Source organism: Amblyomma mixtum, chromosome 1 (assembly GCF_055824585.1).
Source record: "Amblyomma mixtum isolate Tamu chromosome 1, ASM5582458v1, whole genome shotgun sequence".
NCBI classification, from domain to species: domain Eukaryota; kingdom Metazoa; phylum Arthropoda; class Arachnida; order Ixodida; family Ixodidae; genus Amblyomma; species Amblyomma mixtum.
In genome coordinates this window covers 4,056,481-4,072,324 of record NC_143012.1, presented here as the reverse complement: position 1 = coordinate 4,072,324, position 15,844 = coordinate 4,056,481, and the positions used below count along the sequence as shown (strand labels likewise).

Here is a 15,844-nt window from a genome sequence, read left to right as displayed (position 1 = left end):
TCAATATTTTGTGCATTTTTCAGCAACATCGAGCTCTAATGATGCGGCGTAATTTTTTGACAGCTCCATGCACAAGCAGACTGCCCATTTAAATGCTGCCGAGAATGGTCACCAGCACTCGGGAGGCATGACTGAATGCGCAGCTGGGAGAGGCTTCGTTTTTAAGACGAGGCCATTAAAGCAGGAGAGATACCTCGGCAAATCGGTATGGTGTTACACTGAAGATTTAAACAGCACAAGAGAAGGGGTCATGAAACGATAGCACATGCGCTGTATTCACAACTGAACCTTTTTGGGGTGGACAGAGACTGTATAGCAATGCCAAGCAACAACTCAAGCATAAAACATACAAACAAACAAGAAAATTATTCCAAGATAACACAAATTTGTGCCTCGTGTTATATGCAGGTCCAAGCAATTTTCAGCCCGAATTCCCATTTCCGGTCTCGGCACTGTCAGAATCATCAGGCTTCCAGTGAGAAGAGGCGCTATCTAGATGCAGTGTCGGCAGACTGTTTCGATGGTTTCATTTTGATGCCATTTCACTATGCCGACCTCGCAATGCCTGCACAATCGGAGGCAGGATGACTGCACCTCGCACAATGCCAAGACTGCGAAAGGAGTACTTGCTTGCTCTTAAAAAAAAAAAGAAAAAAGAAAAAGGTAATCGCTGTTGCCGAAAGCATCGGCAATACATCAAGCACTACTTTATGGACTAGCTAAAGTAGACAGAGTCTGCAGTTACTGCCACCGTACGACTCAAACGGGCCTCTCCAGTCACGCTCTGCAGTTGGATCGTGGACAGTTGGGCCAGCATTTCAGAGGAACTATTCAGCCGCGTTTTCAAGAAATGTGAGATATCGAACCCGTTCAATGGTACCGAAGATGCGTTTCTATATAGAAAAATATCTCTGACAAAGGACTCTCCCTCGAGACAGTACACTTGATGACGATGATCAATAAAGCCAAGACTCCATGGACACTTCCTGGTCGCACATGAGAGAGAGAGAAAAGTGACCTGTACGCATGCCGGAGCCAGTCTATGCATGCACACAGTGCAAGAAGAGCGCAGGTGTGAGCGTGGCACCAAAGTCTGTACATACATGACAGACAATGGTGCCTGTGCTGCTGTCCTGCATACGCACCAGAAGCAGTGGTTCAGTTTATAACAACAGGAGGTCAACGTGGCTCCTGCGAGTGCTGGGGCAAATGTGCACTGCTCTCTTCTTCTCGTGAGATTCATGGATCAAGAGTGTCAGCACGAGAGGGGGAGCGAGCCAGCACAAGGCACATGGAGATGCATTCCCCTTTCCGAAATATGGCACAGGATCGAGCTGAACACACAAGTCGCCACATGTACGCCTCCTCAACAGTGTCCACTGAGTCAAGCCAAGCGAAAAATGCAGTAAATGCTCTCAGCAAGCTTCCAAAACTCGCATTATAAGTGGATGAAAAAATTTTTTTCTCTTTCTACTCTGGGTCAAACCAGCTCACTGAGTTTATGTGGAGCACGACCCTGAGGGTGACCTCGGCCAAACCATAAATAAATAAATGAATAAAACAAATACAGTGAAAGCTTGTGAATTCAAACATCAATTCAAATTTTTCAACAATTCGAACTGTACAACTTGGGCTGTCCAAGCTCCATATGTGTCCATGTAAAATACAGCCCATTAATTTGAACATGGGTGGCACCACCGATAGCTCAAACTATGCGCCACCCCACCTGGGCACGTGGCGAGCCAAGCAGCGTTCCCGCGAGGCTGCATCACCTCTTTGGAGGTGATGTGGAGAGGGTAAAAATGGCGTGCAAGGCCAGATAAACAAAGAGGGGAAACTCTCTCTGCAACAGCACGGTGACGGCAACTAGTACGACTTTCGAGATTTGTACCCGGCTGTTGCTTGTAATGGCTGATCTCAAAGACAGTAGCTTGCTGCGTGAGCTTTTGTTGTTGAGCGATAGATGACGCAACCAGCGGAGAGATTCAGAACATCAGATACGTTGCAGTGGCTGTGGCACTCCAAATCTGAAACCACGCTGTCGTGCATGAAACTGCGACATGCGCTGCACAAACGAAATGGAACTTTTGCTGATGTTTTCCAGTGCCCTCTGCATCACGTTATGTGCAAACTGGTTGCAGCCATAGTGGTCAGCCTATATGGAGTGCCATGGCATAGTAATTTAGAAATGTCGTCTGTTCCGTGGCAAATGTCGAGCTAAAATACTCCAAGAGAAGATTGAAACCATGTGTGGGGTCAACATCAGTGCATTATAAAACATGATGTTGCCAGAAAGCATACTCATTGGTTTGGCATTTTGCGACTTGGGGCCGGAAGACTCGAAAATCGGGCTAAGTACATGCGGCCGTCCTAGTGACTTGCTTTTAGATCTAAAGGGTTGCGCAATGTCTGCAACTCACAAGTGTAAATCTACAAGTTGTGAAGGTTGCGCTATCACTTTGGCCGAAAAGCGGCAGTCACATGCTGGTCACATGTAGCTCACTTTCGCAGACTTGCGACCATGCTCACAGGCGCTCACATGCCGTTCATGACTCTGATGTGGCCCTCCACTTTTTGAACGCACTGAGCGCTGCCAACCTCTTTTTCAGTTTTGAAGACGGGGAAGAGGCCTTCCAATAAGTGTAGGCTTTAGAACGTAAGGTGCTGGCCATTGCCTTCACAGAAAAATAGCAAAAGATAATAAATGAATATTTTAGAAGAATAAAATAGGTAATCTCGCTACGTGACTGCTTCCCAATCGCAATGTGCTGCATACGCTGTTCACTTTCATTAGTTTGAACTTCGGTCAATTCAAACTGTGTCAGTGTCCTCATGGAATTTCAATTAATGAGCTTTTACTACACTGACGCGACTGGGATTTGAACCCGTGGCGGCGCAAACAGATCAGCTTCGCTGGCCACTGCACGAGAGCACTATGCTATCACCACAGCCGATCACACGTCATGTTAAACTGCAACACACTCTTGCACTGAGCATTGCACATTATCGTCTTCATCAATACTACCATTGAACTAATATCGTCACCAGACGCGCCGAGGACCCAGCAAAGCAAAACCATGAGAAAACCAAATTGAACACATGCTTTCACACATTTACTCGGTTTATCTACGTTAAAATCCTACCACCTTTTGAAAATATATCACTAACTATTTTCCTGTTTCAAAATAAAACTCAGCCTCGAGCAGTCCACCCTGATGGAGCAGAATCTACCACAAAGCAGACGACCAACATTTCTATGCCGGCTTACCTGTCAATGTCCAATTCATCGGCGAGAATTTTTTTCATTTCATCACGGAATCGCTCGTGGATTATGGTCCGTTTCAGCCTGTCAATGGCCCACGGACTCCCAGTGGCCATTAGCTTCAGGTACCAGTCCCCCTGCTGGTCCTCATAGGGCACAAACTCGACTTTCTTCAGCTGCATCCAGTGCTGCAGGAGGTGCTTGAACCTGTGCTCCTGCTGCATTGTCTTCAGGAAAAAGTCGTCGTCATTCCAGAGGGGCAGCAGCAGGGTCTGCATCCGCATCGGCCCCACAGGCGTGACGGCCTCGAGCGGAAGGTCACCGTTCCTCATCTCCTGGCTCGGGTAAAGCAGCCGGTGCAGCGTCCGCTCTGCTAGGTCAGCCAGGATGCTGTCCAGCCTGCTGCCGCTGCGCCGCTGCCTGTTCTGCACGAAGTTCCTCAGGCAGTGCACTAGCAGCAGGGCGGGCTGCCCCCGCAATCGTGCCAGCCCAAACTTCTTGTCGAGCTGCCGCAGGGTCTCATCCAGCACAGCCTTTGTGCGCTTGAGGTACGTCGCTGCCTCATCCGAGTTGTCGCCCCAGAGGCATCCCTTGTTGCCCTTCAGCCAGCGTATGAGCAGCTTGAAGGCGTTGTTGAACAGGGCCTTCTCAAATGGGACATCAGTCTGGTCTCTCCGAGGGAGAAGGGCCATGGTCACTCGGTCCCTCATACTCCCCCTCGCAGGCCCATTGAGCGGTGCTGCGTGATGCAGAATATCCAGGAGCTCCTCCGCCACGCACCACGCAAAGCCTTCGGCCTGAGCGCCTTGCTCGTAGGCACAGCGGTACCAGGCAGACGCCCGTTTTTTGGCTTCTTGGTAGTCGCCCTTAAAGCCCTCGAGGAAGTCGGCGTGCGTGCACGCCATGATGTGCTTGACCTATGGGAGCAAGTACAGGTTTCTGAGCCTTCACGTGCATAATCGAAGAATTGTCAAGAGCATGATCGCAAAAGCTTGCATATCCCTGGAGATCCTGACAGGGTCATTATGTTCACAGCTTGCATTCACACCCATATGCTTTGTCACATTGTCTCCCTACTACATCAATTGACAAGTCCTTTTTCATTTCAGTCTCTTCTTCCCATCAGGCTGGCATTGTCCTTTTCTACTTTCTCTGTTTTGCAACAATAATAACAACTCGCCCATGATTCCATGCTCTATCTATCCCTGGAGCAACCACAGCACAAAACCGACCACTTTGTGCAGCGCTAATAGCTACACCAAGTATGCCAGTGTATGTCTTGCCAACATAAAAAAAATGCAATAACAAATATTGCTAATCTTATTAAAGGGATAAGGTAGTCTGACAATTTTTAATTTCATAGTCACAACCATAAAGTTTTCAGGAAACGTTTTTGTGCACTGATTCCGAATATGCCATTTATTTTCATGTAAAACTAGCGCTTGTGTAACTATATAATATGTTAGGTAACTTTTTGCCGATAGCTCTCATGAAATTTTTCTGAAAGAACTTGCTAAAATGCATGCCATTGCTTTTTCGTGATATCAAGGAATGAAGACGGTAAAATTATCATCCTGTCTATCATAAAATTTGAGTTATGGGTATTGAAGTTGCCACTCCAAAAACAGGAATACAAACTTTTCTTTAGTTTCTGAAGTTGCAGTTTCAAAACTCCATAAATCAATTCCTACAATAGGCAGGATGATAATTTTACCCTTATTGCATTCCTCGAAGTCAAAACAAACAAATGGCATGCATTTCAGCAAGTTCCTAGCAGCAAAATTTCTTCGAAGCTCTAAGCAAAAAACTTGCTTAACATAAGTATTTAGAATCAGCACACCATTAGTATAGTTTCATGAAGATTTCCAAATTGTGACTTCATTAATAAAAACTTCAGTCTAAGACCAGCTTCGCTCCTAAACGCTTCACGAACAATAACAAACAGTAAAGGCACAAGCATACATTCTCTCTGTCAAGTACACAGCATTCCATTCCGTTTAAGACATGGAGGACAACTCCGTTCCATACAATTGTTGTTCTTGTTAAAGATCGATTCTCAGGCTCTTTTTGGCTGTGATGAAATTTGTCCACGAACAAAAAATGCTGAGAAAATTAGAAAAAATTAGCATGATTACAGCTCCAAAAGCAAAAACAACCCTTTTATGTAACCGTGTAATGTACACTTTCCTCTGCGCTCTTGTGTGGCACTGTACCACCATCCCATCATGTAGAGTTATTTGCCTGCCTAGAAATATCTCTCCTACAAGAGGTATGCGCACTACATTGCAATCTTTTCCCTACTTCGCCCTCAATTAGCGATGGCAGTTCGTGCATTTTTTTAGTGCTTTGTGGAGCACTGCAATGGCCTCTACTCGACACTGTTCACAGCTCGCTCCAAGATTGGAGCTCCTAAGCTCCTGCATATGCACAGCTCTCACCTGGCTCTCCACAACCACAGCGACATCAGTGTGATCGTGCTTCTCTGAAATGCGGCTGTCCATGGTCATCACGGCACCAGAGAGTGCCTCCACTTCCGACGCAATTCCGTATGTCGCCAGCAGAGACCGGACCCTCAACCGGTACCTCTTTAGAGCCTGTCGTGCTGCATCCATGTGCTCCTCGTGGCCTTCGATGATAAGCCGCGAGTCGGGTTGCACATCACCCACAGGGTCCGCACTGTCAAGAACCATTCCATCGAGCTGCCGGTACAACAGCCCCAACACACGTCGCGAAAGATACGTGTGCTTCTCGCTGTGCTTTTGCATGAAATCTGGGTATGCAGCTGGCTTCTCACTTCTCGACAGACTCACAGGCTGGCCAAGCTTGGCAAAGTCGACGGCTCGAGCCACCTTGTGCGCCAATGTGAAGCACTTGTTCGATCTGATGCCATCACGGAGCCAGTCGGCCCATGCCAGGTGCGCATTAGAGATAAGCCCAACTACATCGTGCTCGATGTACTTGCACACAAAGTCAACCATCTCGGCAACCTGCAGCAGGATTAAAAAGAAAACCATCAAGAAAGGCAGAAAACTTACTTTTTCGCTCTACACTAGAAACTTGGGAAAAAACCCACCTAGGCGCAAATGATTTCACGACACAAAAAGAGACGAGGAGACAACGGAGACCTCGTCTCTTTTTGTGTCGTGAAATCATTTGCGCCTAGGCGGGTTTTTTCCCAAGTTTCAAGATGAAAAACCAACTAGCCCGTCAACATACCTTACTGAGCTCTACACTAGGGGCCAAAGAAGTGATCAACGCATTAAAACAATAACTACACAGTAACGTGACTCTACTATTATTAGAACTCACTTTAGTGGTTCTTTACATGCACCCCATTTTTTTTAATTTATTTTTTTGCAAGCTGATGCGCAGTAAAAGCTCGTTGATTCGGCATTGACGGGACCGCAAAAAATTGGCAAATTATCCGAATGTCGAAATATCAAACGAACAAAAAAAAAATGAAATATGCTCCGGCACATTATCATCAACATCATCATCATCAGCCGGCCACATGCTTATGTGAACAGATTTCTAATGGTGCGTGTGCCACAGAGCATGTGTCATGCGCACCATTAGGAATCTGTTCACTAAGTCCTCCAGCATGGACAGGGATTCTGAGGCTTCTTTCACCGTGCACTTCAGCGGTTGGAGAAGCTGTCCCCAATCGTTATCTTGCTATAAGCCATCACTGCCGGCACCTGTGATCTCCTGAATTATTTTGTCCTCAGACAGCTGCCCGACAACAGCAACTCCATGATCGATGATCATGTAATCGGCGAGCGTTGAAACAGCTACGGTTGCGTCACCTGTTTCCAACTGCACTTCCTCTGCGCAGCAGTCCGATGGCACAAAACCGCTGCGGCGGAAGCAGTTTGCTATGATTGTTGCAGGCGTGTTGGCCCATACATATGCCACAATGTTCAAAGCACTGAGGAGCGTAAGATCGTACCTCTTCTCAGCTTCTATGTACAAAAGCATGCATTGTAGCACATGCTTTTCGTATTTATATTTGATGCATTAAATTATGTTCTGATCCATGGGCCACTTCCATTCCAAGGGAGAAACACCAGCTTGATCTACTCAAGGACTGACACATTGCAGTGAGCACTGCAGTTGTCCTCAACCAATAGCACCTTGCGTTTCTCGACTCCAAAACACTGGTCAAGTTGATGCAGCCAGGAGTGAAAAATGTTTGATGTCATCCAAGCCTTCCTGTTAAACAGCTAAACAGGCGACTTGGTGGTACATATTGAAAGGTAAACAGCACAAAGACGAAGACCACAGTAGAAGAAACACGCTAGCGCTCATCCTGTGTTTCTTCTGCTCCGGTCTTTGTCTTTGTGCTGTTTACCTTCCTGTCAGCTTGGTAATTAACAGGAAGGTGCCTCTCATTCTTGAAGCACCTTGGTTTCTGCACCTTCCCAATTATAAGAGTGGCAAACACTCTGTTCTTGTCATGTTATCCACAACTCATGGTTGTGATGCCATCAGATGTGCATGCACATACTCTCACCTCTCTTCTCGCCACATCGTCACCCATCACGACCCTCTTTCTTCTCCACCTCCCCTTCCCCAGTGCAGAGTAGCAGGCCAGATATCACTCTCTCTGGCCGACCTCTTTGCCTTCCTTTCATTAAGTTTATCTATCTATCTGTGTTATCCGACTTTTCAATCTGGGAGTCGAACTAACGAGCTTTCACTGCATGCTTAATTTCATTGCACATTGTTCCCTGGCCCCAAAATGTCTGTCAAGATGGTCTTCCCAATGTGAACCACTAGAAGAGCTCACCTCAACAGGACCCTCGCTCTCCACGCCCTCACTGTCGTAGAAGTCCATTGGGTCATCGTTCCTCTTGAAGACAAGCCGTGGGTACCAGATGACAGAGTACTCATCTCCATCAAGATCGGAACCTGTCACCAAGAAAAAAAAACAAAATTTGCCTTTGTTTTTATCTTTGCACAATATGTCAATACTACTGCTAACTTCAAAACAAAAATGGAACAGAAAGGTTGAGACAGTGTACTGTGTCTAAAGCCCCTAATTTCCCTCAATTCCATGAAAAATCGTGGAGTTGAGAGTCTCTCATGGAATTGAGTTAGAAGTTGTATTATCTTTTACTTTAGATCACTTTTGCTGCGGGCACAGTTGGGAATGACAGACCGATGGGAATTTGCTTAATCCTCTGAACTTTCTTGGCAATGAACGAAGTTCTGCTAATGCTTCAACATGCTTGCTCCACCTCCTCAGCAACAAGCATGGCGGCTATTGCGACAATGCGTTCACACTCTTATGTGAGAAGAGTTCTGATGCTGGCACCACTCGAAAAGAATATTCATAGCAGTGGCAAAAAAATGTCTCCAGTATCAAATAACGCTTGGCATCCGATCTGGGGACTTATCGTTGCAGCACCGAGCCATCCAAGGATGAAAAGTGAGCGGAAGACAAGTGCGGGTCTTTTGTAAGGCTGTGTCTCCCTTGCAGGCACAGTCACAACAGTAGACGTGGACTGCACGCCGGACATCATCGAAGAGAGACAATATTTACTAGATTCTAACATGCCCTCGATTGTAGGGCGCACCTGTTCACTCAAGGTCCGAAGAAAAAAATATCAATGTCTTCGAATGTTATATGACCATCAGATTTTCATGCTTTTATAAACAAATTAAGCTTCTTTTCACTTGAAACAACCAACCTTTACTGGAACTGCTCTAATGTCACAATGAAGAAAATGGCGCCATCACCTCACTCGCATCTCCCCATCTGGCTGGCAAAATTGTGATCACTCATGCTCTATGCCAGAAGCCTCCTGTCACGTTCAACACCTCAAAAGAATTTCATCCGCGGTGCCATTCATGACATTTGAAATTCTGCACTTCTTGAAGGCCTTGGTGACGATGGTAGATGGAACTAGGCACCATGCGGCCGTCACCCATCCCAAAACTCCAGCAGCGAGGCAATAGAAAGCTGCCTTTGTGGAAACCCATTTCTGGAAACGAGCCCACTGCAACTCTTCCAAGTCGTTTTCTTCTGCCAAACATGGAACACTAAATGCATTGCTAGTTGCCTCTGCACCAAGACCTTTTTTTTTTTTTTTCTAACCCAGTGTCGTAATGAACTTGCACAGCTGAAGCCTAGCTCAGAGCCTGCCTTGCTGATGGATGGGACACTTCAGATTCTCATGAGATCTGGTTGGTTTATGGTTGGTTTATGGGGTTTAACGTCCCAAAGCAACTAAGGCTATGAGAGACGCCGTAGTGGAGGGCTCCGGAAATTTCGACCACCTGGGGTTCTTTAACGTGCACTGACATCGCACAGTACACGGGCCTCGAATTTCTCCTCCAAAGAAATTCAGCCGCCGCGGCCGGGATCGAACCCGCGTCTTTCGGGCCAGCAGCCGAGCACCATAGCCACTGAGCCACCGCGGCGGCTCTCATGAGATCTAGGCCGATTGGTAACCACAATTGCGATATATGATACTGATGCACAAAATATACTCGTGTAAGGGCCGCATTTCTTAGTTGTTGTTTTTTCGTGCTTTTGGCAGGTGCGGCCCCTGCATGAAACCAGCATTTTTCCTGCAAAACTTTTACGACAACAGTGGAGCCCTGATTATGCGTCCCTTTTTTATGCGGCAACACGTATTTCTATGACAAACTGGAGAAGGCCCCGCTAATCCTTCAAATACATAACACATAGAAAGTATGGGTGATGGGATGCACACTTGACAACCAGCATGTGTTAATCGTACAGAAGCACATAAGGGACAGAGTGACGGCGCCGACGGTGGCTCCGTTGCTCTGTCCCTTATGTGCTCCTATAATCGTATAAAGTAAAACAGGTTGACAGATCAGCTTACTGGTAGACGTCACGTGATCGTAAGCTAAGATCAAGATCCAGCACTCGACTGACCAATGGTTCGGAGTGGCATGCCACGGATGTGACCCGCAGCCATCAGTGTGAAGTTAAAATTGCCTTGCCTGCTTTTCTGTGCTCTCCACTGTCAAAGGCCTTGCGGAAGTTACATTCACTTCAATGTGGAGTTGTTGTGTGATGATGACCTGGTAACAAGGTTAGACCTTTTATAGTAAACCGTGACTAGATTCAAAGCACTTTCGAAGTGGCTTCAATGCAGAGCGCACCAGGCCTAGCGACACTGGGCAAACAGAGCCCGAGCCTTGTGGGCGGTGTACTGCCAGAAACAAATGCGTCACTAGCGTGGGTGCACCCCATTCTAGTTTCTCTGTGCAGCATAGCGTTTTGTCCTTTCTAGTGCGAACGCTGAGTGCACAAGACGAGTTAGCAGCGCTGCGGCACTGCATGTTCACGGTTCAAGGCAGAGTCCAGAATGCGGGGCGACGCATGCGTGGTCGTATAGTGTGCCACAGGCAGTTATTGTGTATCAGCTCCCAGCATAACGTACCATGTGGGCAAAGTTATGTGCACAAGAAGCAATGATTTAGGCTGGCTTTTATTATCTTTTTTTTTTTTTTCCACATTACCAAGTTGCGGGTGCGGACCTTACACGGAGGCAGTCATTACACAGCAGATTCATGCCAAGCCTCCATTTTGTAATGCCAATGAAAGATAGGGTTTTGCTGGCGTAGTTTCACTTTTGTAAGAGATTCAAGTGGTAATGTGATTCTTTAAATAATTTTTTCTGGAAACAAGGTGCACACTAGAACAGTGTAAATACCGTAGTTCAGTAAGCAAGGAAGGGGGAGCGCTGTGTCGAACAAGCACCAATCTTCTAGTGAAGGGAATACGAAGTACTACCCGACGCAGGATTGCAAAAGCCACATTCGATTTTAATGAAGCCGTACACCTGGCACATACGAGGCATGTTTAAAAGTAAAGCCACATATTTATATTACGTGCTTTATGCTTCCAGCAGAATATTGCGGATTTTTGACTATGAATTCGTGGAATTGTAAACCTCTGCCATGGAAAATTAAGAGGCCCTAGCCATGGCTAAACACTGCCATGTTGAAATACAGACTCTCAGGTTAGTGCACTCAGCGGATCAGCATTGCAGCAACCTCACCAGCCATTTCATTGGGGTGGGGCCGCTTGCCGATGGATGGAAACACGATGCAGTCGCGTATATGGTGCAGCTCAGGAACGTCCACCGCTTCAAGCTTGCGGATGTCACCCAGGTGGACACAAGGGTTCTTGGTCACAATCACGTCACCTGCGAAGCAATGAATACACTAAGCTATCGCAAAGAAGTAAATGTAAAGATCCTCCTCAACAGTAGCCAATGATAAAGCAGCAAAACTTACTAGTGTGTGCACACTTCGCTTCATTCCACTAAATTTCCGCTGTCCGATAGGGACTGGCAAAACAGAGCACATGCAGTGCTATGTTTTCTTCATATGCTATATTGCAAACAACTCTCCTGCCCTAGTTTGCTGGATCACGTGCTTATAATGCAAAAGCACTAACTGGAGGTTCAGAGCCTAGCAAAATCGTATCCTGTATGTGCACCTCGGGAGCACAGAAAAAGGCGGCAGAAAAAGAAATCGGATCAATATTCACAACTGAAAGTCAACCCGCAGTGGAGCAAGCAGATCAGCTTCAAAACCCGCTGCACAAGACCACTAGGCTATCGCCGCAGCCGAACAAGCCTCGTGTTAAACTGCATCAAATTCTCGCGCTGTGCATTACACAGCGTCTACTCCATCAGCTTCTATCTGCCTCATTCGGAGGCACTGCCCTTTTGTTGTCTTCTACATAGCAGAAATCCAAGTTTTCACACTGATTCAAACGTAGTACATTCTCTGTAGATTTTTTCAGGGATCCCCCGTCAATTTTAACGTTGAAGAATGGCACATACCGGGTGGATTCTTGCTGGCCAAGAGTTACCTACTGAGCACTTTGAGACAGCTATATTTGATGCACAAATCAGACTTAAGTAGATGCCATCAGTGTTGTCAAGATCGTTATTGCGATTAAAAGTTTGTTCTTTGACCCAGCCTAGACATGAGCGGGCAGCGAGATCACAAACAGCCGGCCCTTCAATGCCGTTGAAGGCGGAATCTTGGATTTAAACGGAAAGGATCGGAATGGACTGGCTTGGACAAGCTTGGCTATTTGGTCCTCAATGTTGATGCTCAAGTTAACAGCATGCAATTCGTTGCCACTGAGGCAGCCTACAAAGAAGAGTGCACGATCGCATTGAAAACGAGACAGAGGCAGGTCGGCTGAGAGGACATTTCATGCGGAGCGGGGTAGACTGGGGGTGGGGGTGCAGCTGGAGGCGCTTGCTTCACCTCGCCCCTTCTTGTGGGTTCTCTCTCTCAGTCTAAGGCAACCGTCATTGCCAATGGGAAGACACACTCTTCTTGCTTCACACGGTGTGTTTACGGCATCACCTGCGGCCGCTTTGCACGGTCTGGTACTGGTGACGTGAAGTGGTGCCAACATGTCAGAAGCTTGACTCTGGCTTAAACACAATCCAATATTATCACTTGTAAAATACACACGGGGAACGGTGAAGTTCTGAGTCTATTCACAGCAGTTTTTTTTAAGTTCACGAGTTTTTCAGGCTGCTTGATTATTTTGGATTATTTTTCTGATGCTACAGAGTCCAAAAAATCTGTCAGCGATTGCTCTACCTCAATGAGATAGAGGACAGAAAATTTGCTGCAGAGATTTTTGGGCCAAATGATAGCTGCAGCACTGAGAGTGACCACAACACTCTTTTGAAACATGAATGAGCAGAAAGCAATTATTTTAATGAATATTTCTCAAATCGCCACACCCAGCGGCCGCTTGTGAAAGCTCTCATAATACGGGATGTGACGTGAACTCTACACGTCGCACAGGCCATACGAAAGTAGACGCATCTAGACATGCTTTTCCTTCGTTGTACAGTGCATTTCATTCGACTTCCTCATGCCTATGCTTCAAGATTCTCTGCCTGCATGTCGCGGGTGTACACTCTGGGTGACTACTTCCCGAAATCAGTCAGGATGAATCGAAAATCTCCACCCTCCGCAAAAACAGCAAAAAAAAAGAAAGGATTTCACAAGCAGGGTACTGGTAGTGCCATCTCGCACCCAACCCGCTGAAACTGCATTTTCATCTGGGTTCCACATAGGATGCTGAACCTAAAGTAATGTTTGATTTTTTTGGTATCGCCGCATGTTTATGCAAGGTTTAGCATACACGCTCGTAAGCAAGGGAAGAAATGGGGAATCCTTAACTGAGTACTGCCAACCAGCTTGCCTACGCCTATGCTGAGGGTAGGTGTGGCGTCATGTCTGCCAGCTTGGTAGCCAGAAGCGTACTGAATGCGGCCTAGCGGCCACACACCAAACATGAAAAATACATGACTACATACTTCGGTAATCATATCTTGCAAATGAAATGTAGTGCTTTTTCAATATTTTCAGTTTTTTTGTTTAGTATCCTTTTAACTCTTTCCCTACCACATCCAGTGAGCATCGTTAGTGGGAATGACTTCATGCACTGATTTCGGAACCTTCCTTGTTGCTTACGGGCATGCGGCGCATCTGGCTTGTAGTCAAAGAAATGAAGGTTCGTTTTCAATGTGTTTTTCTTTTGTCCCACAAGGTGGAATTTTTTTAATGTGCTGCAAAGACCCAGGAAGATGCGGTACCACACTCACTGCCTTCTAACGATGACTTCGCCGCTCAACTTCGGCGCCTACTGTGCTGCTTAGGCACACTACATGATCTGGCTTGTAATTGGACAAATGAAATTGCATTTTCGATGTAGTTCTTTTTTTCCCACAAAGCGGCATTTTTTGAATGCGCTCTAAAGACACAGCAGCATCAAAGTTACTTGGCACTGCCCGCATGCGCGACGCACGCTCTAAAACGCCGCAAATCTCGGGACCCCTTTTTTACTGCAATTGATTTTATCGACGACCCAAGCAGCAGCAAGTCTGAAGATACTGCCTTTTTGTCGGAATTCAGTTCCGACATCAGTGACGACGGAAGCTGAAACATAGGCAGCCATGCTACGATGCCCAACTACAGGGTTTCCAGTTTTTGTTTTGGTGCAAGAACACTACTCAAGATAGAAGCTTGATTATTTTCACCTAATGACCAATAGAATACCAACAATTTCATAAAATTCATTACATTTTTTTTCTCTTCAGATACAAGCGTGTTTCCAAGTTTTGTTCAATTTTTTTCCTAAAACCTTGTCTTTGGCAAATTAAATTTTCTGTTACAACACGCAATTCATTACTCAATCTTATGAGTATAAAGCATACTTACTTAGCTTTGATTTCATCTATCGCATTCAATTTTAAAGGCAATAGTTGTTGCAGACAAAAAAAGGGCTACTCAAACCTACAAAAAATGGTCATTTTCCCCATGGTAAAGAAAGAGTTAACAGCCTTTTATATCTCAGTTTTCCTGTAATTCTCAACCCTTCATCTAACTTTGGTGACGACACATTTGCATCGCAGTCCCCCCTGCCACACAGTTGGAACCGCACATGAGAGGTGGACAGCCACGGAGAGCCCTCGACTTGCTGCGGCAAAGGATATGAGCCACCTGTGGTGCACTGTACTAGGGTAGCAACCACAAAACGGGACACTGGGTGCTGTCTGACATGGCAACCAAACACTGAGAAAAGATGCATCACACCAGTTTTCTTGCATCCCCCTTACTTAGACTAATACTGTGTGCAATGAGGTACCTGACTTCATGCTCTCTCAAACAGAGACACAGCTGAAAGGACTGGCACAAAACACCCATGAACTGGCCTCTGTACGTTTGAGAGCTTTTGTGCACTATGCAAAATGCGACACCCTTTTGTTCAGGTGCTACATGCTTCAAGTGCAATGCGTGCCTAAAAGGCTTGTCAAAAAAGTTTCAACTGTAATAATACCACCAGCAGCTAACATGCATTAACATTCTCATCGAGTCTCAGTGGCATCTCAAGAACACATCAGTTAGTGGTATTGCGAAATCTCACAGAAACTGGAGGAGGAGCTACCATGTTGTGAGCCATACCTTTGAGGACGATGTAATCATCGTCGGGTGAGAATTGTGCAAGGTCACGGGCGTACTGGACAAAAACCTGGCCATACTGCAGCGTGCCCGTCTCGTCCATGACACCAAACATGGTGCGGCCATACTCGGGTGGGACAGCAATGCTGGCCTTCTCCCGGAGCTGGTCTGCAGAACACAAGAGCGGAGGGCGCCAATAAGTGCCTTGCTCATGCAAGTTTAAACATGCCCATGGTCTAAACCAGGGGCTGTCAATGTGTTTAGCTTTAGGGAACACCAATGCCTTTCAAAATGTGTGCAGAGGTCCAGCACGGCTTTTTGGTGGGCTAGTTGGTGCACAAAGTAAAGAAAACAGCACAAAAGACAAGGATGTGACACGACAACAGAGGCCCAACATGTCTTAGCTTCCACCCATTTCTGCCTAACGTGCATGCTCAATGTGCACGCTCAATGTGCATGCAAGAGAGAGCGGAATGTAGGACCCCCTGGAAAATGCCCAAATTCCATCCATAATGACTGGCTGCATAATGAAGCAATCTTTTATGAGCAGTTAAAGTATATAGCAAAAGGCCATTAGTTCTAACTAGTCTACTT

The 15,844-nt window shown here is 46.3% G+C and overlaps 1 protein-coding gene across 3 annotated transcripts in view; it reads right to left on the bottom strand.

The window, feature by feature from the left end:
• The window catches only part of LOC149365290 (uncharacterized), a 52,021-nt gene that overhangs the window by 3,293 nt on the left and 32,884 nt on the right, over positions 1–15,844 (bottom strand). For all 3 annotated transcript variants that reach the window (XM_089541835.1, XM_089541828.1, XM_089541843.1), the window contains 5 exons: positions 15,254–15,418; positions 11,305–11,451; positions 8,052–8,173; positions 5,701–6,249; positions 3,269–4,179 (listed from right to left, as the gene is read on the bottom strand). In XM_089541835.1, the coding sequence (XP_089397961.1) occupies positions 3,269–4,179; positions 5,701–6,249; positions 8,052–8,173; positions 11,305–11,451; positions 15,254–15,418 (1,894 nt within the window). The remainder of the gene's footprint in view (positions 1–3,268; positions 4,180–5,700; positions 6,250–8,051; positions 8,174–11,304; positions 11,452–15,253; positions 15,419–15,844) is intronic.